Genomic DNA, 25,913 nt, shown 5'->3' on the forward strand with positions numbered 1-25,913 from the left:
TTATCTGTTGTTTCGTTTCTCTTCCAATTTAAGTCCTTCTGGGGCAACTGCTCAACAGGATTGAGGAGGCAGGTAAAGTGAAAGCTCAACTGACACACAACCTTGCCTCGAGTCAGGACACATATGGTCAAAGGCCATGTCTGCACCTGTGATTTAACCCAAACATTGGACATACCACCAACAGAGCTCCCTTTCAACTCTTGTGGCTCAGAGTTGCTGCAGCTGAAATGCACATACCATGGACATGAGAGGTGGAAGCGGTCACAATACCATCAGACACACATGCTTCCACTCTTTTGTGGCATTAATTTATATTTAATCACTGTTTCAAATAAATGCAAATTTATTTAGCTGTATCAGAGAAAGTGAATTTTTACAAACTCACTAAGACAGAAAAGTCAAAAATCACTCCATGTTAAGCAGGCAGTAGTCACAGCACTGCTACTTTATTGAAAGCTGGGTACAGGGTAGAGCGTAGACAAATGCCAAAAGGACCAACTCCGTAACTTATTAACATTAAGGCGTAGTCAAGCAACACAGGGGGGCAATGAAATAGACTTCAGTCAAAAACCAACCATGATGTTTCACAGAGGCCATTACATTCTGCCTACAACTACTCAGATTACAGTAAATGCATATTACCGTAACCACAATTAGATCTTTTAAATGGCCTTCGATTTTAATCAGTGCAAGTAAGAACAGTTGGAGAAATTAGAACAATATTCCAATTACTAAACACTGTTATTGCTTCCCATGCAGCTTACAGATAATGCAGTAACATTATAAAGATCAGAAGGAAATAGCAATTCTTCTCAAATGCATTTATTCCCCAGCTGTTTTCTCAAACGCTTGGTAGACTCAAAACCTATGATGGTAATTTAGGGGTCCCAGGATTCTTTCAGAATATACTTTAGATCTAAAAATGACTTAAGCTTATGTAAGCAAATCCAATTCTTATGAAAAGTCAATTGTATAATTTTGTTCTATCTCTGACCTCTATTCATCTTTCATACTGTATGTTATTTGGTCTAAATGCTTTCATTTTTGTTAAAATTGTAATCTGTGCTGAATTTTCAAAAATATATTTTCCTCAAGTACATTACTATATCTTTGCTTAGAGAAGGCTACATTACGCAGATTTCTATTCTATATCATTGAATTTCAAAGACCTTCCTCTCAGTAGCAACTTTTTTCATTTATCTTAATAGAGGCTTCTAATGCCCTCTGGTGGGATCAAGGGTAATCACATTTGGGCTGCCAGAAATGCTAGTGCAATGCAACTGTGGGTATAAATATTGGTTCTGATGTCCAACCAGTCCGTCCCTGTGCAATATGGAGCCATGGCTGGTGGTGTAGTGATGGAGATATCGCGGGAGAAAAAGAGGACAGAAAAGGAGGGGAGTCCAGGGTATCTTCTGAGCAAGCCCAGATGAGTGTGCGTGTGAGCGGCTTCTTCCCTCCGTCTCTCTGCAGCATGAATGCCTCAGTGGTGATACAGCAAACAGGAGAGACAGCGAGAGAGAGAACATCAAGGCCAGGGGAGTTGCTGATCAAGGGCAGGGTTAGACAATGATTGAGTGAGCGCCTACTTCTCTCCGTCCCTCTGCATCCTCAGGCGCTCGAGCTGATGCTTGGTGATGATGTACTTGAAGAATTCATAAACAGACCAGCTGATGGCTGTAGAGGGCATCTGGTAGATGACTCGAGCCTGCACACCTTTGAAGTAGGCAGGCAGGCCGCCCAGCCTGTATACTGTCCTGAAGGCATGGGCCAGGCCTGAGATGTGTGCTCGGCCGGGGCTCACTGAGTGCAGTGCCAGCGTCTCCTGTGTGTTTAGTAGAGTCTTACACACATCCAGTGGCGTGGTGGCAGCAGCAGCCACCGCCCCAGCTAGAGCTCCCGAAATCATATGAGATGAGGGGTTGTACAGTCTGGGGGGGTTGAGAATCTCCTGGAGGTACTCGTAGGTGATGAAGTGCAGTGCCTGGAACGGCACGTTCATGGTGAGTTGTGTGGTATAGCTGCGGTAAAATGCCCCGGGACCTTCATGTCGCCAAACACAGCGTATGCACTCCAGCACACTCCGATACGGCGAGTTGTACATCTGCATCCTTTGCTTCACCACTGAAGAGCCACAGGAACCGGCACAGAAAGAGAAAAAAAGAGAGAGAGAGAGAGAGAGAGAGAGAGAGAGCGAGAGAGAGAGAGAGCGAGAGAGAGAGAGCGAGCATTAAGCAGCTAACAGACACCCAGTCAAAATATAAAGGTCATGACTGAAATACAGTATTGCTATCAAAAGAGGAATGTGTAGACTGATTATACACTGTGGCCTGTTCCATCCGGACATAAACGGATCAAATAAAGTAGTCTTTTCAGCACAGTCGAGGCCGTTACTGAGAACGGAAGAGCTAATGCTGCATGTGTGGTTCAAGGCAGCAGAACAGGTGTGTACTGCCACCTGGATGTGTAAGCCTGAACTGGAGTAATGCCAGCACATGAGCACTGCTGTCAAACTCAAGCCACAGACCAGATCATTCTAGGTCAGTGCAGCTGTTAATTAAGTGAAGGCTACGTTCTCCCACAGGACGTCCCTTTACAAGTCTTTTATGAGCCTACAGACCTTTTCCCAGATTTACTCCTCATGTTGCCAGGCAATCACACAACCCTTTGATGCCACCTACTGGTTAGAAATGCAAGGCACATAGGAACTACTCTATTGATCTTATAGACTAGAACAGGGATCTCCAATCTTATCTGCAAAGAACCCCTGCTGCAGGTTTTATATTCCAACCAAGCACTTACACCTCAACTAGTGTCTCAGGTATGTCTGGATGGGGGGGAGGGGGGATTGTTCAACAAAAACCACCACCACTCCTTTCATAAACTAATCTTGGTCTAGTCCTAGGCAATATGAGGATATAATGTAGATGTCTTAATAAATCATATCATAATACACTTTGTGATACAGTGTCTACTGTGATAGTCTAATTACATTTATTTTTTTCATAATTTGAAACTGACCAGAAGCAGCTAATTTTTTGCTCAAATTTTGTTCTTAAACTTCAAAATGGTATTTTTCCCTTTTCCGATGTAAATTTTTTTTTTCATGAATAAAAATTATATTCTTAAATACAAAAAATAAAGTTATTTTGTAGACATTAAATCACGCATTATCAAACAGCTTTTTAAGTGCCACACTACTGTTTTTATTTATTTATTCTTAGTTTGAGAGCAAGATACATATCGTGCACCAGAGAAATGCCTTCAGGAATCGCCATAAGACGGGTCATATCGTCCACCATTATCTTCGTCTTCAAGCAACTATTAGGCATGGCTCCTGTTTGTCTAGTATAAAAGCCTGCAGCTATGGGACCCTTGTGGATAAGATTAGAGACTCCTGTACTAGACTAATCAGATGTGAATGTGGGCATTCGAGAACAAGCATCAACAGTACGTACCTTCAGCTGGGTTCATGGCGACATCGTGAAGCAGTGTGGCCACGCATCCTGCAGCTCCTGCCAAAATAAATTCTTAACGGTGAGCATCAAGGAGACAAGTAGGAGACAGAGCGGAGAGGAATCGGAGACACATTTAGCGATCAGATCCATGCAGGCCTCTAAATAAAGGCAGCCACAAAGAGCCTCAGCTGATTTGGAAGAGTGCGTTATTAGGAGTGTGACTGTATCACGGGAGAGAACGGAACTTCTGTTCTCAATTACTCCAATTTACAGTCTTTACCAGATCATCACACAAACTTCCTTTAAGTCAGTAACTCATCTGCCTTAGAAAATGATGCTAGAATATTACACAGCAATTTCATACACACACAAATACCTTCTGTTTAACAAAATGTAACCGCTTTGAAGTAAAATAATAATAGATGATGAACTGCAATAAGTGGATCTTAATACAAATATTAGAAAGAAACATTACTTGATAAACTTCGCAATAAGGTGGTATAAAATAACAGGTTTATCCACACAAAGCATAGTCGCTCCTTCTGAAACAACCAAAAGGTCTTCCCCTTTGATGCTGCAGGGAATTTTAATCTGATGAGCATTCCAGAGACTACTCACCCACTCTGCCCCTCACCTAGGCATAAAGAGAAAGAGAAAAAGAGAAAAGGCAAAGCAACACCAAGCATCAGTTCTGCTGTGTTAACCAATGTTGCTCTAAGAGCTTCGGATGCCTCTTTCTGTCATATACAATATAGAATTAATTCAGATCACGTAATGAAAAACAGTAATAAGAGTGTGGATATGATAGAGGTTGACGGGCATATAACTGATACAGTAGAGCGGTATATTTAATAAACACGTCATGGTTTAAACAGTTGTGCCTTTTCCCCATCCAGAATCTCATTATTACATGACATCTCATTATAACTAGAACACATCGCATTATCATGAGGAAGGCATTTGTTTTGTGCTGTGACTATCACCTAACATTTCCTTTGAATAAGAATCGAGTAGTCGATATAATATGGCACCTTAAAACCTACTTGTACAGACGTAACATTTGTTTTTCCTTGATAAATACATATAAGTTCCCAACAATTACTAATTTTTATATATATATATATATATATATATATATATATATATATATATATATATATACATACACACACACACACATATATACACGCACACACACACACACACATATGCGAATACATACACACACTATATATAATGCACAGCTTTCCTGAATCTAAGTACTACTGTATCTGTAGCGTTACTGTTTCTTACTGAAAGTGAGAAAGAAGAAAAAAAAAAAAAAAAAAAAACAATTTCTAATCTCAGTTTAATATAACTTTTATATAATTTGACTGATCGTTATAGCGAAGTTAAGTTAAAATCATCCATTAATGAAAACAAAATGTAGGCCTTAATGTTGCAATGTTATAAAAAAAACTTTTGTATTTTCAACAGAACACTGACATATTGCTAGAGCTGGTTAGAGTATCAAAAAGTTACTCAAGTAAAAGTACTATTACAAAGAAAAAAAAAAATACTCGAGTCAAAATGTTCCCACCCAAATATCTACTTGATTAAGCACAAGAAAATATCTAGTTAAAAAACTACTAAAGTAGCTGTTACTCATTACACAAGAAGGAAGCGTCACATAAAACAGACTGAATGTAAATAAATGTAGATGAATCTGATTTAAACTCTTATAGTAAGATGAAGATATTAAGACTGAGTGAAAGTTTCTGCTTGCTGTGGCTTGCCTTTAGTGCATAGGATTATCACAGATCAGGGCGTCAGGTCCAAATGTTACTCACTTAAAAGTAGTTGAACTGCACATAATTAGAAAATTACAAACACAGTGCTTAAATGATCGTTTCATCAAAAGCTATAATGTTTCCATTTTGTTCCATTTTTCATTTCACCCTCCGTTACCTTCCATCGTGAACACACCTGCATGCAGGAGAATTGATAAAAACATGCGAACATTAAACATGTTGAAAAGGATTAAATGTACAGTTCTCTTTACTAATAATCGAGTATTCCTGACGGCTCTAATCTTGTTATTACATGAAAAGCATCTTGTTACTATTTGGAAGCATTTCCGATTGGGATTATTTATTTGGTCTGAGGTGTGGCAAGTGAGGTGTACCGTTCGCCAAATGACTGTTGGCTCCTGGGTAGATGACATCGCCAAGAGTCTTTTTTAGCTTCTCGTAGCAGGCAAAGTAGAGTGCGTGGGCAGGCCCTGCCCCCACTGCTGTGATATTCAGGCCTCTGATTGGCCGCCAGATGCCCTCAGTCCTCATGATACGCCACAGAGCATCCATTACATTACGGTAGCGGGCAGCTGGATCAGGTTGCAAGCTCTGCATGCGGGTCTGAAGGACAACAGAGTAAACAGTAATATTGGAAATTAGGACTATTCATTTTGATGAGAACAAAGAGAACATCTGCACCAAAGACTAACAGCTTTGCAATTGCTTTGACTAATAGTTCCTAATCCGTGAAATCAGCTTAATTCTCCAACACATCATTAGCATGACTAGTTTTAAGGGGGGGGTTAGTCGGGGGACAAAAAATACCCACTGACTTACAGGTTAAAGGCAGTATGGGAAGTCCCACTTTTCAACTGGCTCTTTTCAAAAGATCCAATTGCCTTGCTTATAAAAGTGGTCACAGAAAAACCACAAATCGTTCACGCCATTTTTAGGAGATTTTAACATTAATGATACACCTGGTTTTGAAATATCAGGCTGACTATCTGCTTGATACAACTGGGGCGTTGATAAATTGCCTGCTAAGCAGACAGACTTGCTTCTAAAGAGTCTGACCATCATTTTCTTGACCTTGTGTTCATACATCAATCGTGGAAAGAAAACGAATACAAGCAAACATATATGAAACAGATCAAACAATGCACTGGAGAAGACACACACTGTCCCATTATAACATGGTCCAAATGTCTGTACATGTCTGGCAAACCCCTCCCTCCACTAAGCTTTTCATAAACACATTAAGGTCACACACATGGCAGCAAGACTGAAGCTTGGCTTTGCACTGTATAGGTTCATCCCATTAAAGACAGTCTGCAGCTGGATGCTCAGAGGAATTATATGCTAACCGCTTCCTTAGCATCTTTTCCCTTGAGCATTTTGTGTCCTGTATATACACAACAACAACAACAACAACAACAACAAAGCAAGCAACACCTGCAGCCCAGCAATTACTGAAGAAGAAAAAAGGGGGTATGGGGTTATGTACTTAGAATGAATTAAGTGCTGATTTTTCAGTTGTTTTGCATTTTATATACTATGGGTGTTATACTTTGAACTTTTTACAGTATGATAACCTAGTCTAACATCATGGTTTCACAAGCCGGTGGTGAACATGAAAAGAAATATCTTACACACATGCTCGTACACGTACGTGTGTGTCTTTATATATTTTTTATATTATATTATAATATTATATATATATATATATATATATATATATATATATATATATATATATATATATATATATATAAAAACCTTAAGACTTTGGACTACTGAACAGAAGGCTGTGAGTTCAAATCCCAGCACTGCCAAGCTGCCACTGCTGGGCCCTTGAGGCTCAGACAACTGCTCAGTTGTATAAATGACATAAATGTAAGTTGCTCTGGATACGGGCATCTACCAAATGCCATAAACAAATTTATACCATGATCTGCCCAAATACTCGATTTTGATTGGCTGGAAGATGTGTGTTAAAACCTTATATACAGCGGATATAAAAAAGTTTACACATCTTTGTTAAAATTGCAGCTTTTTGTGATGTAAAAAAAAAAAAAAATTAAACCAAGATAAATCATGTCAGAACTTTTTCTACCTAAATTTTGAAATTTTATCCTATTAATGAAAGTGAAAAACAATAAGAATCATTTTAGGAGAAAAAATAATAATAAAAAAAATGTACAATAACCTGGTTGCATTAGCATGCACGCAGAGTTTAGAATCAACCAATCACATTCAAACTCATGTTAAATAATTAGTATACACCTGCAATCGATTAAAGTGACTGATTATCCCCAATTAAAGTACAGCAGTTCCTATCGGATTTTCTGACATCATCTTGGTAAACAGCCAACTCAAAAAGCCAGGGCCAGAAAGAGCTTACATAGCAGGTACAAGATCTCACTGTTGAAAAATATCAATCAGGAGAGGGTTACAAAATTTTTTCTACACAACATTGTAAAGACAATAATCAAAAAGTGGAGAAAATACTGCACAACAATGACACTACTAAGAATAGGACATCCCTCTAAAATTGAGAAGATCAGGAGAAAACTGGTCAGGGAGGCTTGCCAAGAGGCCAACAGCAACATTGCAGCAATTTCTGGCAAGTACTGGTTGCTCTCTACATGTAACAATCTCCTGAAATATTCATATCTCTAGGTTATGGGGTAGGGAGGCAAGACGGAAGCCCTTATTTAACAATAAATAAATAAATAAATAAATAAATAAATAAATAAATAAACAAACAAAATAAAAAAAAGTATCCAATCTCCCAAAACTATGTGGAATAATGTGTTCATGAGACCAAAGTTGAACTTTTTGGTCATAATACCAAAAGATAAATTTGCCCCCCCCCCCCCCCCAAAAAAAAAACCCAGCACATCACCAAAAGAACACCATCCCCACAGAGAAGAAAAGTGTTGGCAGCATCATACTTTGGGGCTGTTTTTCTTCACCTGGGGATTTAATCAGGGTGGAGGGAATATTGAATAGATCACACTGCCACCACCATGCTTGACCGTAGGTATGATGTTCTTTTTGCGGAATTCGATGTTTGGTTTACACTAGATGTAATGGGAGCCGTCTTCCAAACAGTTCCACTTTTGACTCATCAGTCCACAGAACATTCTCCCAAAAGGTTGCACGTCCTTTGATGTCCGTGGGTCTTTTGGGACTTCCTGGACGAGTCATTTCTGTGCTCTCGGAGGAATTGTGGAAGGTTGGCCACTTCTGGGAAGGTTCACTACTGTGCCGAATTTTTCCATTTGGAGATAATGGCTCTTGTTGTGGTTCTTTGGAGTCCCAGAGCCTTTTAAATAGCTTTGTAACCCTTCCCAGACTGATGTATTTCAATCACCTTCTTCCTCATTATTTCTGGAATTTCTTTCAATTTTGGCATAGGGTGTTCCTGGGTAAGACCTTTTATCAAATTCATGCTGTTGAAAAATTTCTATTTAAGTGATAATTTGATTATACAGGGTTTGCTGATTGCAGTTTCAAAGATTTGGGGAATTAGTAACTACATTTTCCCACAGGCCATGATGATATTGGATAACTTTTTTGCTTCAATAAATAACATAATTTAAAAACTATATTTTGTGTTTACTCAGGTTGCCTTTTTTATGTTAGATTTTGTTTTCATTTCTGAAACAATTTAGTATGAGATGTACACAAAAATTTAAGACATCAGGATAGGGCAAATACTTTTACACAGCACTGTACACACAGTCATATGAAAAAAATAAGTACACCCCATGGAAATTGTTGGTTTTTCCTAACATATTTGGACAAGCAAACATTTGATCCTCTATGAAACAATGCCTATTAATAAAGGTGATACACTTCAAATGATACATAAAATTGACAATTATGAAAATTACTACAAAATGTTTGTTAATTAATGTTGCAATCAGAAAAAGACTTTTTTTTGTAAAGACAGAAATGCATTTTAATCAATATTTTGAAAAAGTCAACTGTGAGGGAACGAACCATGAAACCGTGATGCCATAATAACCAAAATATCTAAAACATCTTAGGTTTTGTTAGAACAGTAATAAATTTGTAACTGTTTTAGTGGTATGAATATGCATCTGTGTGAAGGCTTGTTATATGTACATGGCAGGCATGTGAATCTGTTTTACTAGAAAGACTCAATAATGAGCACATTGTGTTTGTGAATACCAACGTCACATCATGCCATATCGCATATCACAGTCTTGTGGAAACACTTGGTCCTGTAGAGTGCTGTTCTCGTGTCAGCCTAGCTCTCATGCAAACGAGTCTCCCTGTGGAATGCAGAACCTGTAAGGACACAACCTCGCCCAATATGGCCTAAGGTCTGGGCATGATCTAGCAGAATCCATTGTACTCTCTGTCTGCAGAGAGAGCTAAACATGAGACAAATGAGGAAATCAGCAGTCAAACTGGAAGAGGCTAGATTTATCAGAAACTTCATGAGATAGACAAGAAATACAAATTAACTACATCCCTATGGCTGGTAAACTAGGAGTCACTACAAAATGCATTGAGCACACAAAAACACCTCTACCTACGTCCTAAATAGTCCACTGGCTTTGACTCATTTAATGAGCCATTAGTAACAGCAAATGTGCAAGGAACTTAATATGACAGCGTTTGCCTGGAAAACCCTGAGCCTGAATGATAACCTCTGATTGGACTGCAAACAAAACCCATTGACTATGTTTGTGTAATCGTCTCTCCATGTCTTTGGTGTTCCTAACAAAACTGAGTAAGGCTTTCTAAATGCCCTCAGTAATGTCTGTCATGGCTCCAATGCTGACCAATATGCACATGTGGGACTCATCCCAATTTTAAAATAGCAAGAAAGAAATATCTTGACTATGGTTCAAAGTGTCAACTGAGAAATATAACATTGTAAATGACCATAAATATAAAAGGACAGAACTGATGAACTCCAACAAAATGACAGATTCTTTAAAGTTGATATAACAACAAGAAGATACAGAGACATAGATTAGATAAATTTATTTGCAAGAATATGCATTTGATTGACCATAATATACATACCGTATAAAACCTTAATCAGAACAATGTAATATTAAATGAGTCATTTCAGATCATATTTACAGGGTCCTATACTAATATTGGCATCCTCTGTAAATATGAGCAAAGAAGGCTGTGAAAAATTGTCTTTACAGTTTAACCTTTGGATCTTTTGTTCAAGAAAATCACAAAAATACTCTGCTCTCATGGATATCATACAATTGCAAACAAAACAGGTCCAAAAAATATCTTTGTTAAATATAGGTGTGCAACAATTATTGGCACCCTTTTAGTCAATATTTTGTGCTACCTCCCTTTGCCAAGATAACAGCTCTGAGTCTTCTCCTATAGTGCCTGATGAAGTTGGAAAATACATGGAAAGGGAGCTGAGACCAATCCCCAATACATAATTACTCCAGATCCTTCAAAACTCTCCTCTTCAGTTCACACCACAGGTTTTCTATGGGGTTCAAGTCAGGGACTGGGATGGCCATGGCAGGACTTTGATTTTGTGGTCAGTAAACCATTTGTGTATTGATTTTGATGTATGTTTTGGATCATTCTCCTGCTGGAAGATCCTACCATGGCCCATTTTAAACTTTCTGGCAGAGGCAGTTAGGTTTACATTTAATATCTGTTGATATTTGATAGAGTCCATGATGCCATGTATCCTAACAAAATGTCCAGGTCCTCTGCCAGAAAAACAGTCCTAAAACATTAAAGAGCCGCCACCACCATATTTAAGCGTGGACATGAGGTACTTTTCCATTCAATTGTTTATTGACAAAAAGCTCTATTTTGGTTTCATCTGACCATAGTACCCGATTCCATGTGAAATTCCAGTAGTGTCTGGCCAACTGAAGATGCTGGTGAAGTAGGTGACTTCAGATTGTAGTTTTGGAGACTTTCTGACCCCAAGAAGCAACTAACTTCTGAATTTCGCCAGCTGTGATCCTTAAGAGATTTTCTAGCCACTTGAACCATTCTCTTCACAGTGCGTTGAGACAACACATTTACATTTATTCATTTAGCAGATGCTTTTATCCAAAGTGACTTGCAATATAGACACATCCAATTCCAGGTTGATTCATAACATTTCCAGTTGACTGGAACTTCTTAATTATTGCCTTGAATGTGGAAATGGGCATTTTCGAATGCTTGTGCTATTTTCTTACAGACATTTCCCATTTTGTGAAGCTCAACAATCTTTTGCTGTACAGTATAGCTATATGCCTTGGTCTTACCCATTGTTATGAATGACCAAGGGAATTTGGCCTATGTTACCCCATATTTATAATAAATTAAAATTTATATTTATTATAATTTTTCACAACCTTCTTTGGTCATATTTACCAAGGGTGCCAATATTAGTGGAGGGCACTGCAAGCCTAGAAAAGGTCTGCTATTCAATGTAGTTATTTGTAATGTTCAGTCTTTGGAATATGTGATACTTTGGTGTTGCGCCCAGGTATACAATTAAGCAGCAAAATACATTTCATCCAATAAAAAATGCATTATATTTATGAATCCATTTTGTGAAATCAATATGAGATCAAATAAACATTATACAGAATATGTAAAATTTTCTACTCAAACATTTGGAGAAACTCTTTGTAATAAAAAAAAAAAAAACCTTTGTCATCAGAACTACAACAAATATTATTATAATTATTATTATAATTATAATAATAATAATAATAATAATAATAATAATAATAATTATTATTATTATGAAGAAGACCAACAACAAGAACAATATGCTCTCAGTCTGCAGGAACTGGGACTTGCCTTTTACCACATCCTGTTTCCCAGGGATATAAATTCAAGGATGCACGTCATATCGCTTTGTCTTCCATTACCATGGAACTAGACATTTCAACACATATGGCAAATGGCTGCTGCACAAATCTTATAAGTTTTTATACAGAGTAATAGTATAGTATAAATAATTTTGGAAGAAATTATAGTCATAAATATTCAAATGTTAGAAACAGTTGGAAAGAAACAGGAGGAGGATGGTGAAGGAGAAGAATGGCACAGGTTAGTCGATGCTTGTGGTTGTCTAGTTTCAAAATGGCCACTTGCCACCTTCATAACAACAAACTCGTGTTGCAAGAAAGAAGGCCTTCCTTTCAGCACTTCAGAAAATACAGCTCCTGAACTTGACCGAGTATCAGAACTACAACTAGCATTGTGTTTTGATAGATGATGAGACCCAAAGGCATACTTTTTGGTCATGTACACCATCAGCAGGTTCAGTCATAAAAGGAGACTGCATACAAGGAGAAGGAGCCGATAAGCCAAATACCCTTAGTTATTCATCATTATGGGGAAGATTACACAAATTAAATGATAAAAATGTCTATGAAGAAAACTCTACATAGCTGAAAATGCCCATATCCACTGTAGAGCAAGAATTAAGCATTTTAAAACAGGAGCTGTATTGAACTAGCCTGGAGGGGAATTCAAGTGCAATTTGCCCCATGCATAATAAGGGGCATGCATAGCAAGGCACAAATTGCTCCAAGAATTATTGTTGTAGTATTTTGGTAGTCACCAAAACTTGAAATCTATAATAAAATGCCACCTCCATGTAGGGCTGCACGATTATGGCCAAAATGATAATTTTTGATTATTTTTGATCAATATTGAGATCTCGATTATTTATCACGATTATTAATTGATTTTAGTGTCAACATATTTTTATTGCACTTTCACATTTATTAAGTTTTCCCATGCCACAATATAACACGCAAGTAGGCATGAAAAAACTTGAGCTGGTCAATTATGACAGAATTTAGGATCATAGTGTGAGGCATGACAACTTAATTTAACTTCTGATAAACTAAATTTAATATTTTCAGTTAATTTTGCAGACTGTATGTAAAAAAACAAACATTAACCTGTTCTACCTTGTAAACAAATACAATAAACGTCAATGTTCATTGTTTGAAGTCTGCTCCTCTTAAATATATTTAAAGCTACACTATTAGCCATTTTCCACTGTCATGGTTCTGGGCTGGAGTCAGTTCTCGAACCGCTCTGTGTATATATCTGAATAATCTCATAGGATGTGATTGGGTGAGTTTATTTACCCATCAGATGCAAAGTGCTTTAGTTTAATGGTGTTCATTAGGGATGCTCCGATCAGGATTTTTACAGTTGATACCGATCTAGATACTAATCTTTTTTTGTTTAAACTTTAATCAGGAGGTCATAAACAGTTAAATGAAAGCTCTCTGCTCATGGTCACTGTTAATTGAGTAAAATAATAGCAATGAGAAATACTGTTGGTTAATTGATAAATAAACAAGCATAAAATATTTATTTTTAAATATCTTAACAATAAATAGTCCTAATTAAAAGTAGGCTAACACAAAAATGATCCATATTAGGAAAAAGGCTAATAGCATTTTAAGGAAATGGCTTACTAAGCTTTATGTCAAATTGATATTAAATGAAACCCATAGTAATTAAACATTATTTCATTTCCCATTTTATTTACATTTTATGAATTTATTATAATATCTTTTTTTATATTAAATGATTTAATAGTTTTATTTTTGTTTGTTTATCAGTTTTAGATGGGTTCCCCAGTACAGTATTGCCATCTCTGCAGATAATATTGTGTTTTGGGGGGGATTTAATCAAAACATGGAAACTGGAAATGACTTTTCTAGTGATATCTGGCAACTGTGAAGTGAATTAGAGTTAGTGAATGGAGAGCAGCAGCGTACTGTATGTTTACATACTGAACAGTTGCTAGTCTTGATTATGATTGGTGAGGAATTTTTAAATAAAGAAGTTTGAATTAAACCCACCTTGCAGCATTAGCATTATTATGAATTTACTCCACCCGAAGCCGCTATGTCTACACGAGCAGGTTTAAGTTCAGGTCATTTTGCGAGATCAAAAAAAGATGGCGGTTTGTGAGATAAGGAAGTTGAAGCAGATGATGTATAGAGTTACTTGTCATCATAATGGCTTCTTTGCAGTATTTCCACACTTGTTCGGTTGACTGAGGAGATGCAGCAGTGTGAAAGTAACTGTTGCTCATTGTAGACGCATTTTGGAGTTGTAGTTTTTATCCCGATTGTATTATACAATTCCAAACAGGTCACTCGCACTGGTGTGCCTAAATATTTATTCACAGTCACACAAAATACTTTTCAGTCACAAATGTGAGTAAAATGGTCACACTGCAGAGCCCTGACTTTATCTGCAAAGCCTTTTCCCGTTCAGCGTGATGACGTTTAATGTCCCTGTCAACCTCTGTAGTGCCATTTAGCATCATGTTAATGTCATGATTTCTCCTCGTGCAAAGAGCTGGAGCTCGAAGTGAAGCAGGCAGCTCGAGGGCTAAAATGCTAACTCAGTTTCGGGGTTTTGGTACTACAAAATGACGTCATCCCTTCGCCGCTCTAAGGTGATTGGTTGTAAGTGTAGGAAGCGCTTGATTTGATCTGCAGCAGAGTTTTCTATTAGCGGAAGATGAACTTTAAATGCTAATATCGCAGTTGATCATGTTCATTCAATTGTGGGTAGTCAAAATCATAATCGCGATCGATATTCGATTAATTGTGCAGCCCTACCTCCATGCCACCAAACTACTTGGTTGGTTGGTGTTAAAGGAGGATAAAGTGGTTACTGAACACAATGATTATAATGAGGTGTAAAAAGCAGGTTACCCAAAAGGACCTAATCCCCATGCTTAAGTATGTGAAGGATCTGTGATGATATGGCTGTTCTTCCAAAATGCCCTGGGAACCTTGTTAGGATACATGGGGTTATGGCAGAGGTTCTCGACCTTTTGTAACTAAATCCCCCCAAGCCTCTGTAGGGAACAGCCGTAGAGATATTAGTGAAGTCTTGTATAGTCAAGTTGTCCTGATAAACAACTAGAACTGCAACTAACAATTATTTTGACAATCAATTAATCTGTCGATTATTTCTTCGATTAATCGATTTGTTGGATTAAAAGGCCCTTTTTTCGGTATTTTTTCCAAAATACATGTTATTTCACATTCTGCCCAATGTTGTCCTTCAAACATTATGCAAATTGAAGGCTATGAAACGTATTTGTGTGTATATATGTGGACTATACATTGTGCAAAGGATTTTAAAAAATATTAACATTACATTATTTTTATATTATATATTATTAACAGTTTGAAAACAAAAAAGCTTTAAAGCAGAAGTTAAATCACTTAAAAATGCTTAAAAAAAGTAGAAACAGTGTTAACTGGTAAGATGTTGAATGTTCTGCAGTAACACATTCTCTCATCTGAACACAGTAACATGTTACTTTATTCTGTAAATGTATGATACTTCTTAAATTTATATACAATTACATGGTATGACCCCATTACAGTTACTGCTCTCAATTACTTTTGTTTCTAAATATAGCATCAAACAACATATTTGATTCAAATGAATATTTTAGTCAGTTATTGTGCTTCCTTTCTGTTGCACGCTGTTTGATTGATGTGCATGCGTGGACTTGCACTTATTCAGTGGAGTTTAATGGAGACTCACTTGCTATCAGGACGAGCCTTTATGTAAAATGGAAATACTGGCATGAATTTCTGGCGTGAACATTTACAAATAAGGATATAAACATGAAGAAAACATGTCTGGAACACCTCAAAACAGCACATGCATCTGACACGACAAGCCATGTTAATACACTTACGAGTTTGTTTGAAGCACTTAATATAAAACACTCATGTTTCTGACAACCTGGATCTCTGTGACTGTGAAAAAAAAAAACATTTGTGCATTTCAAGATCGCTTAATTTAAACTTTTTTTTTTTTAAATAGTGAGAAATTTCTTTCGCAGCTCAAGACATGAGTTTTTGCTCCCTGTTCACGAACTAATGATGACTTCTCCAAAAGCTATACTTTTACTAAAGAGATCAACATCTGAGAATGACATGAAATGAAAAAGTGCGTTGTCCTATAAGACCTCTTCAAGTCATTCTGCCAAGTCCAGATGCACTGTTCCTCACACACACACCATTTTTCCATCCCTCAGGCATAAGGGTTATCAATTCAATAGTCTACCATGAACAGATAAGAGTTTATCTCCCCAGATCCACTGACAGGGACAAGGAATATTTTGTCTGATTCAAATGACTGTGTACACATTTTTTTTTTTTTTTTTTTACTAAGATGAGCACTGACACAAAAAAACATCATTGATTGGAAGGAATAAAAGACAACATGTGGCCCCAACACAAGGTGGAGGTGGACATTGATTATTGTCTTATAACAACATATCCCAAATTGATTTATTCCTCTCATACCATAGCAATTTTGCAAAGCAGTCATAGACTAATCACATTGCAATTAATAGCTAGCACACCAAGCAAGTCAAAGCTCCAGTATGCTGCCCCGTGTCATATTCTGACTGCACATTTTATGGCACGGCTCAACTCGACTCTGCATGCTTTTTGTGGACTTTCCACCGTGGACAGTATCTGGTACTCTTTTTACTAGGAATGCACCGAATGTTGGGCAACCGAAATTGTAAGTGAAAAGGCCGAATAAATTTGACTGAACAATGACGTGTTTGATGACACAACCAAATAGCCTAGCAACCAGAGTGAGACGCACGAATGTCACGACCTCCACTTCCGGCAGCGCGCTCGTAGAGATGAGGGGGCATGCGCATGCACGAGCTGTGTGCACGAACTACATGCTCTTCGGATGTTGACAACCATGACAGTGTTTACTGTGGACACGTGCGTTTGTTTTGTTTCCGTTCCGGAGTATTCGGTCACGTCGCGAGATGTAAGGGAGTAGAGTACGGAAGCAGGTAAAGACGCATTTATGTAAGGGCAGGCAGACAAATCCAAATTGTGATCCAAAAAACGTAGTCAAGACAGGAAAAAGTGTCGGGCAATCAGCAAACAGGCATAAACGGGGCAAAGCAGGAATCAACGTCGTGGTCACAGAAAACAGGGTCAAAACACGAAACAAGAAACATGAACTAGTACTATGGACTGGGAGCGGAAAAACCAGCAGGGACTAAATTAACTAATCCATAGTTTAAACTAACTAAATCTATCAAGGAACATAACATTAACAACGTATCTAACTATACTATATCTACGATAATACTCCACGAGGTGTACAGGGACGCGAGTGGTATATATCCCCAATATAATCAGCCATATATAACCGAATAGAACCATTTTTTGCACTCTTGTCAATGCACTTTTTTTGTTGTAGGCTACAGAGTGTTACATTCTTTCAGCATTCAGTTAAAGGCCTAATATAGGCTATTCAAGGGGGGCTCAAAGATGACCACATCAAAATATTTTTATTTTACTCATTTATTTATTTAAAGTTATATTGCCCCTTGTTGGTAGCCTACGCCTGCTGGAATGAAAAAAAAAGTTCAGGGTTAAATAAATATTCTGAAATTGTAGATTTTGTAATTGATTTTTTTTCTTTGAAAAGCAAGACAAAATAGTAAAAAGCACATTTTGACTATTTAATTTGTGCAATGGTGAAAAAAAATGGCAAAATTAATGGAAAAACTTGTTCGGTATTCGGCCAAGTTTTTCATTATATTCGGTTTCGGCCAAGAATTTTCATTTCGGGGCATCCCTACTTTTTAGTACCACCTTGGTCAAAGTTCCAAGCGAGCCGAGCCGATACTAAACGTGAGCCACACACTGAGTAATGAGCCTTTATTAGTCACATATACATGTGCACTTTGAATTTCTTTTCTTTGCATACCCCAGCATGTTTGGAAGTTGGGGTCAGAGTGCAGGGTCAGCTATGATACAGCGCCCCTGGAGCAGAGAGGGTTAAGGGCCTTGCTCTTGGCAGTGCTGGGTCTTGAACCCCCAACCTTCCAGTCAGTAAACCTGAGCCTTAACCACCAAGCCACCACTGCACCAAGGTGGCTGAGGGAGTAAGAATTATCCTTAACAAGTTCTGTATTTTGCCTGAATAAATGTGTCATTTAATACATACTTTGCAAATGGTAATATTCTATTAATTGAAAATAATGCATCATTTATCTCATTACAGATAAAATTACAATAAAGGTTTCTGTCCTAGATTTTTACATCTCGCTTGTTACCGATTTCCAAACAGGCATTTATCAAAGTCACTCCTGTCGTGGCTGATTCTAACAGTCATACCGAGCACTACGTAGGTTCCAGAACGCCATTATTTTACATCCTTAATAGGGTCCATGTTCAGTGAACAGGAAAGGATTTTTCAATTTGTAATACGGCCTGAAGTTGTATCTGTACAGGGCTTCGATAATACAACATTATTCCAGAGTGAAGGCAAGTGGAAGAAGAAACATTGAGGTGGCACTAAACTGCAGTGGAAAAGAAAGCTCAGAAAAAGTAAAGCGAGCCGAGCGGAGTCGAGTCGTACTGTGCAGTGGAAAAGTGGCTTTAGTGTCTTACATGCTCCAATATAACCTGAAAGCAATGTTAATTACCTGATTGTTTGAATTAAATGTGTTCAGAGCAGGGAAAACACTAAACTGTGCAGGACAGGGAGGACTCCCATGACCACAAACCAGTAGACTAAGCTAAAAAGTGAAAGCCAACATAATATTCAGTGCTGTGAAAAAGTATTTGTCCTCATCCTACTTTCTTCTGTTTTTGTGTGAATCTCATTAAATAGCTTAAGATCTTCAAAATACAGTTATCAAACACCATAAACCAATTGCACTTGAGTTACACCTTACAGAATGAAGACCAGACATTCTTTAGGATTTTCTGGTAGAGAGCAGAATACCATGTTTCCCTCAATTATTGCAAGTTTCCCAGGCCCTGAAGCAGCAAAGCATCCTCACACCATCACACCTCCACCACCATGCTTGACTGTAGGTATGATGTTCTTTTTGTGGAATTCTGTGGTTGGTCTTTGCCAAATGTAAGGGGACCCCCATCTTCCAAACAGTTCCACATTTGATTCATCAATCCACAGTACACTGTCCCAAAAGGTTTGAGGATCATCAAGGTGTGCTTTGGCAAAATTCAGACGAACCTTAATGTTCTTCTGGGTTAGCAGTGGTTTTCACCTCAACACTCTTCCATGGATGTCATTTTTGCCCAGTATGTTACTGATAGTGGAGTCATGAACACTGACCTTTATTGATGCAAGAGAGGCCTGTAGGTCCTTTGATGTTGTACTTTTGGAATTTTGGAAGGTCGGCCATTTCTGAGAAGGTTTACTACCACACAGAGTTTTTTCCACTTGGAGATAATGGCAAATACATTTTCACACAGCCCCAGTTGGTACTGGATAACTTTTTTGCGTAAATAAATAACATTATTATTTAAAATCTGTATTTTGTGTTTACTCAGGCTGCCTTTGTTTTATCCTACCATCCACTGGATCATGCGTGCGATCATGGATTCTGAACGAGTGGCACATATGCTATAGTTACAGCATCAATATGAGTTGCATTCTCGTGACGTGCATTGATTTAAACATAACTATATACACTACATGAGTGAACAAGGAGAAGGGATTTTTTTCTTTTTCTGGTGGTAGACTTTATTTGTCCCAGGCCTAATGTTTGTCTTACGTCTTATCTGTTTACAGTTACCTTGTTGTGAAACATCCGTGTTCCTGTTGTCACATACATTTTAACAGCTATAAACAGTTGTTCCCTCACGTCCTCTTTAGAGTAAAGATACAGACTTAGCAGTTTGTCATGTTACCAAGAATATGTAAAGCACAAAACCCTCCATCCTGAAAACTTTCCTTTAGTGGAAAATGATAAAGGACAGTTCCAAAACACCTCTTTCATTAATGTTAAATAAGCATCTACCTGAAAAAAAAGCTTCAAAAAGTTACTGAGAGTTATCAGAAGCGCATTAATATAAACCTGTGATTTAGCCACTACTCTCAGAGCCACCATGAAAACAGAAAATTGCTCAACATCATCTGGGCGATCAGATTAGAGAACTCTACAGATTTTCCACTCTGTTAGCAGGCCAACTTGATGGGACTTAAATATTGTGATGTATATTTTAAAAGAAGATATCGGATAAACATGGTGCCCAAAAGGCCCCATACATAGTTGAAATTAACAATTTTTAGCAAAATATCCTCCAAAACTTGTCAAATTTACTTTACAGCCTTGTGACAGCTTCCAGATGCAGCCATCAAAATGATGTCAGTACCTTCATAAATAAAATTATATATATATATATATATATATATATATATATATATATATATATATATATATATATATATATATATATATATATATATATATATATATATATATATATATATATATATATATATATATATATATATGGGATGTCACGATACCAAAAATCTAGTAGTCAGTACAGATACCACCAAAAGTACATGATACTCCATCCCAAAGTCGATACCACGGTGTGGTATAAAAATAAAATTAAAAAATAAATGTAAAAATTCTCCTAGAGGACATCCTCCTCTGGCTGACACTGGCAGAGAGAGAGAGAGAGAGAGAGAGAGAGAGAGAGAGAGAGAGAGAGAGAAGGGGAGGGCGGGGGGTGTTTTAGTTATCAAAAAATCAGTACGTTTACATGGACAAAAATAATCCAATATTAACCCGATTAAGACAATACTCTGATTAGGAAACTACCATGTAAACAGCAATTTTTAATTACCTTAACCCAGGGGTTCCCAAACTTTTCTAGGGCAAAGCCCCACAAATAGCATTAAAATTTGACCGAGGCCCCCCTTTTGCAAGATGTCTTTAAAACACATGAAAAACACAGACTTCTGAATGTACCCCCCCCTTTTTTTAATTAATAATTACACCTTACAGCTTTACATTACATTAGGAATTGATTGTGTGTGTGTGTGTGTGTGTGTGTGTGTGTGTGTGTGTATCTGGTTGTCTGAGAGTGAGAAAGAGAAAACATGCATTTATTTTTCACACCAAATTGTTGAGGCCCCCTGGCGGCCCCCAAGGGGGCTGCGGCCGGCACTTTGAAAACCACTGCCTTAATCCTATCCTGTTTTAGTCACATTATCGACGTGTATTACAGACATGTAAACACCTTAATCACATTAACATCGTGTGAGAGTTTTCACCGCATTTTGCAACAGGACATGATCACACACGGCAGAGTTCAACCGTTTTACAGCAAACAAGAGAGCACGGCTGCATCCGAAACCACGTACTTACCTATTATAGGCCTATAGTATACAAAATACATGTATCTCGGCTACTATATAGTAGGTAAGTACACGGTTTGGGATGCAGCCCATGGCTTCAAGCAGTCGTCTATTTGCATGTACAGCATGACAAATTATTAATCGCACTTGAAGCGTTCGTAAAAATTTTTTAAATAAAAACACCCAAAACTGTATATGGTACCATAACAAAGAAAACTATGTTGATACGTGAAATTCTGGAGGGAACGTCAGACGGCGTGGCGCGTTGACGTAATGATTTGTGCTATTAATCGAACTATGTTCTATAACATGTAAAACAGGAACATGAAAGGAATATTCTAAAAGCAACTAATGTCTTACTCAGAATAAGGTCAATAATTAGATTACTGCTATCCATGTAAACGTAGACTACGTTTACATGGATAGCAGTAATCTAATTATTGCTATATATTAATCTATATAGCTGCCTCAAACAAACAAAATATAGGACCCATCTTTCAGGTGCTTCGCCAAATTCCAGGCGTTTCCTTGCTTTGTTTGAAATGAACGATAGCATCGGTTGCAGATCGGCTTCAAAGCATCAATTATATATGTTTGTTGCCATCCACCTCCAATGTGTAGTTTTTCATATTCCATACCACATTTCCTCTCAACGAGTGGAGTCTGTAGTTCCCCCTCCCATGTGCTTGTAGTTGTTGTTTTTCTTCTTCACCACTTGTGGACCGACTAAAACACTTGCGCGTATTTGCTGCCCCCTTCAGTTCCGGAAGAATTGCAACCTCAGTACCATCGTTACCCACTCTACTGCAGAAAAACAAGTACCGTCACGTTTTAAGAATGTTGGTACCGAAGTATCGGTTTTCGTGACATTTTTTTCCCCCCCAGGTAGCCTTTACTGAAATCATTTTCATGGCTGCATCTGGAAGCAGTCACAAGGCTGCAATGAACTTTAACAGGAAACATGGCAAGCACATCACACACACACACGACACTCCTGCCAAACTTATTAACAAATACAAAAAGACTGGAAGTGTTGCAGACCGACCGAGTAGCAGACATCCATCAACATCCACTGACGAAGACACACATATGGTGTTGACAAACATAGTCCCCTGTGTATGGAGGTATGGAGACTTTTGGGACACGCTGTAGTTGTGTGTATAAGTAATATATATATATATATATTTTTTTTTGATCACTTAACTCTAGTACAGCCAGACCCTCTAGATGTCATGAAATAAAAATGAAAGTTGAATGAAGGAGCATCCAATTCACTGGTACACTTTATGCTGTGAAGATGTGATGCTGACAGACTTGACGCTGACTTTGCACATGAACATGGTGCACAACTCCATAACACACCTGTGATGTTCCACATGACGTGGCAAAAAGTGTACAGAGTAGCACAGAACCTACTGTCAGAATAAATTTCGAGCAGTGCACGTGGTCCGAGCTCTGATATCGGTATAATATCGAAAATGGGGCATGTGGTATCGTGCATGCTGTGACCTACCTGAGCCCAAGCTTGTGTGACCTTGTGTGAGCGCTAACTCTGTAGAGCTGCCAGAGCAAACTAAAGCACAGTTTCACAACGAAACAACTACACCTTAAACAAAAACGCAACAATTATCGTACTAGCAAAGGGGAACTTATTACATATTTAACATAATATCTATAACTATATACCACCAAGGTGATTTTCCAGCTAGCACAGCAGAGGAGGCTTGAACTATAGTAGAAGTTAGTAGCAAAATTAGATAACACTGCTCTCGGTGTTAAAGGTTGGTTTGTGCAACTCTGAGCAGATACAGGCAGAAATTAAAATTAAACACTGCTTGTGCGAATGTCAGGCCAAGGTTAACTTTATAACTTTCACGTGTTTCTCGTGAAGAAGCTAAATATATCTAGTGATAAAAACAAATGTTTCAAATTAAGAAGTGACTAGTAAAGATAGTCACTTAGCTGACAGAATAAGTTTCACCCATCTAGCTAGACACGGCATGCCCGCATAACTCGAAGAACTTAAACATAGCAGTTCTAACTTGGTTGACTGATGGAAGCTAATCGCTAACTCACCTTCACACAGTCGATGGGAAACATAAGACAGTGCTCCATGATCCCCGCCACGGCCCCGGCTAACATGTACGTGCTGGTTGAAGCTCCTTGAGGCAGACCTTCGTAATCCGGTTCCGAAATCTCGGTCACTTCCTGGGACCCATGCAACTGCACCGTGTTAAGTTCCGACTCGCTTCCTATTCGCGGGGACAGAGTGCCCATTATGCCCTCGGATAGAGCCCAGATCCTGCCACCGAACCAACGCACTTCTGCGCCGGCGGAAGCTCCTGCAACCGCGCCATCTCCACCGGGCGGCTCCGCGCTCATCCGCCTCCTGCGAACCAAACCATCGGCTTCCATTTGCAACCAGACACACAGTCCTCTGGTTCACAAAATGTTAGCAGGTATTATTCGAAAAACATCCGTCGGCTTTACTCCCTACTGTCCAGATGTTTACACTCCGGACACGTCCATGCCTAGGCTGGAAAGGACAAACTGTAACCCACGCGTGGTGAAGTGCGCAGCGCGGGATGACAGGACGTACAGGCCGCGGGCGGAAGTACCACTTCCTCAGCTACGGTTCTGCTCTGTGATTGGATGAAAACGGTGTCAATCAAAAAACGTCCGCGACTGCTGGTCTACAGATATGTGAAAACCTAGCAAAAGATGACAAGTATGATCCCGGGCCATTTATTTATTTATTTATTTATTTATTTTTAATACACACATTAACCATATATACTGTGAAAGAGTCTGGATGTTACCTTTTCAATTCTTTGTTACTAACAAGGCCAAAGAAATACATTTTATCCTTCTTCATACTGTGTACCCTGTAAACACGTTACTCAGTCATTACATATTGATGAGATTTTTTAAACATGCAACATTTCATAGCCTTTTTGTAAACATTTAGCCTGTCATACATTTAATTGATCAGGGATTAATTACTCATTTACTCTTAAATATATTATCTTATATTGTGAAAGTAAAATGTTACTATGTTAATATTTTTTATTTATGCAAAATATTATATTCATAAAAAAAATTTTATAACCTCACCCCTAAGTTGGCACGTTTTCTTATAAAATAAGATCATATAAATAATTAAATCGCAAAAAAGCTACTTAATATTAAATAGATATGAAAAGCTATTAGTGGTTAGCATGTTCGTCTCACACCTCCAGGGTCTGGGGTTCGATTCCCGCCGGGGCCATGTGTGTGCGGAGTTTGCATATTCTCCCCATGCTGCGGGGGTTTCCTCCGGATACTCTGGTTTCCTCTGGTGCCCTGCGATGGACGCACCATGTCCAGGATGTACCCCGCCTTGTGCCCGATGCTCCCTGGGATTGGCTCCAGGTTCCCCCGCGACCCTGAAGAAGGAGAAGGTGGTAGAAGATGGATGGATGGATGGATGAAAAGCTATATATGTAATGCCTCTTAATGATGTTAGATAGATAATTTTCTATACATGTACACTCACTGAGCACTTTAATAGGAACACCTGAACACATACACATTCCTGCAATTATCTAATCAGCCAACTGTGTGGCGGCGGTGCAATGAAATCATGCAGATATGGGCCTGCGACTTGGGCCTATTTAATGTTCACATAAGCCATCACAATGGGGAAAATGTGATCTCAGTGAATTGGACTGTGGCTTGATTGCTGGTCCCAGACAGGCTGATTTGAGTATTTCTATAACTGCTGATCTCCTGGGATTTTCATACACAACATTCTCTAGAGTTTACTCAGAAATAATAATAATAATAATAATAATAATAATAATAATAATAATAATAGTAGACATCAACAGTCGACATCAACAGTCAAATGCAAGTTTAAAAAAGTATGTCTTGAGTTGAGCTCTAAATATGCCAAAGGCCAGTGCGCACAGGCTCACCAAAACTGGACAGTTGAACACTGGAAGAACATAGTCTGGTCTGATGAATTTCGATTTCTGCTGAGGCACACAGATGGTAGGGTCAGAATCCATGGACCCAACCTGCCTTGTGTCAACAATCCAGACTGGTGGAGGTTGTGTGGGGAATGTTTTCTTGGAACACTTTGGGGCAATTAATACCAAATGATCATCTCTTTAATATCAGCTTATATGAGTATTGTTGCTGAGCATGTGGATCCCTTCATGGCCACAATTTCCCCATCTTCAAATGGCTACATCCAGCATGATAATGCACCATGTCAAAAAGCAATAGTCATCTCACACTGGTTTTTCCAACATCTTGTGGGAACAATGCCATGAAGAATTGAGGCTGTATTGAGAGCAAAGGAAGGCCCTACCCAGTATTAGTATAGTGTTCCTATACTCAGTGAGTGTATGCAGCCCATAAGTGAAAAATAAAAATCTAGATGATGCTTTGAGTTGGTGTGTCTACAGTGCTGCCTTCTTGGCCTCTTAGTGGG

At 38.3% G+C, this 25,913-nt stretch overlaps 1 protein-coding gene across 1 annotated transcript; it reads right to left on the bottom strand.

Annotated features, from left to right (window-relative positions):
• Positions 1–409: 409 nt before the first annotated feature.
• Positions 410–24,044, bottom strand: slc25a28 (solute carrier family 25 member 28). Its single transcript, XM_017464187.3, has 4 exons — positions 23,513–24,044; positions 5,623–5,851; positions 3,459–3,515; positions 410–2,124 (listed from the first exon to the last, which is right to left on the bottom strand). The coding sequence occupies exons 1-4, from the start codon at positions 23,849–23,851 to the stop codon at positions 1,586–1,588; spliced, it is 1,164 nt and encodes a 387-aa protein (XP_017319676.1). The 5' UTR covers positions 23,852–24,044; the 3' UTR covers positions 410–1,585.
• Positions 24,045–25,913: the final 1,869 nt, after the last annotated feature.

This window comes from Ictalurus punctatus, chromosome 3, assembly GCF_001660625.3.
Source record: "Ictalurus punctatus breed USDA103 chromosome 3, Coco_2.0, whole genome shotgun sequence".
NCBI classification, from domain to species: Eukaryota; Metazoa; Chordata; class Actinopteri; order Siluriformes; family Ictaluridae; genus Ictalurus; species Ictalurus punctatus.

Bases quoted from the DNA above. Each gene is read 5' to 3' on its own strand.
- slc25a28 (XM_017464187.3), bottom strand. From the start codon at position 23,851: ATGGAAGCCGATGGTTTGGTTCGCAGGAGGCGGATGAGCGCGGAGCCG. The intron at 5,852-23,512 runs GTGAGTTAGCGA...GTTGTCCTTCAG, and splicing joins TTCCCATCGACTGTGTGAAG to ACCCGCATGCAGAGCTTGCA. The intron at 3,516-5,622 runs GTACACCTCACT...TTATTTTGGCAG, and splicing joins CAACAGTCATTTGGCGAACG to GAGCTGCAGGATGCGTGGCC.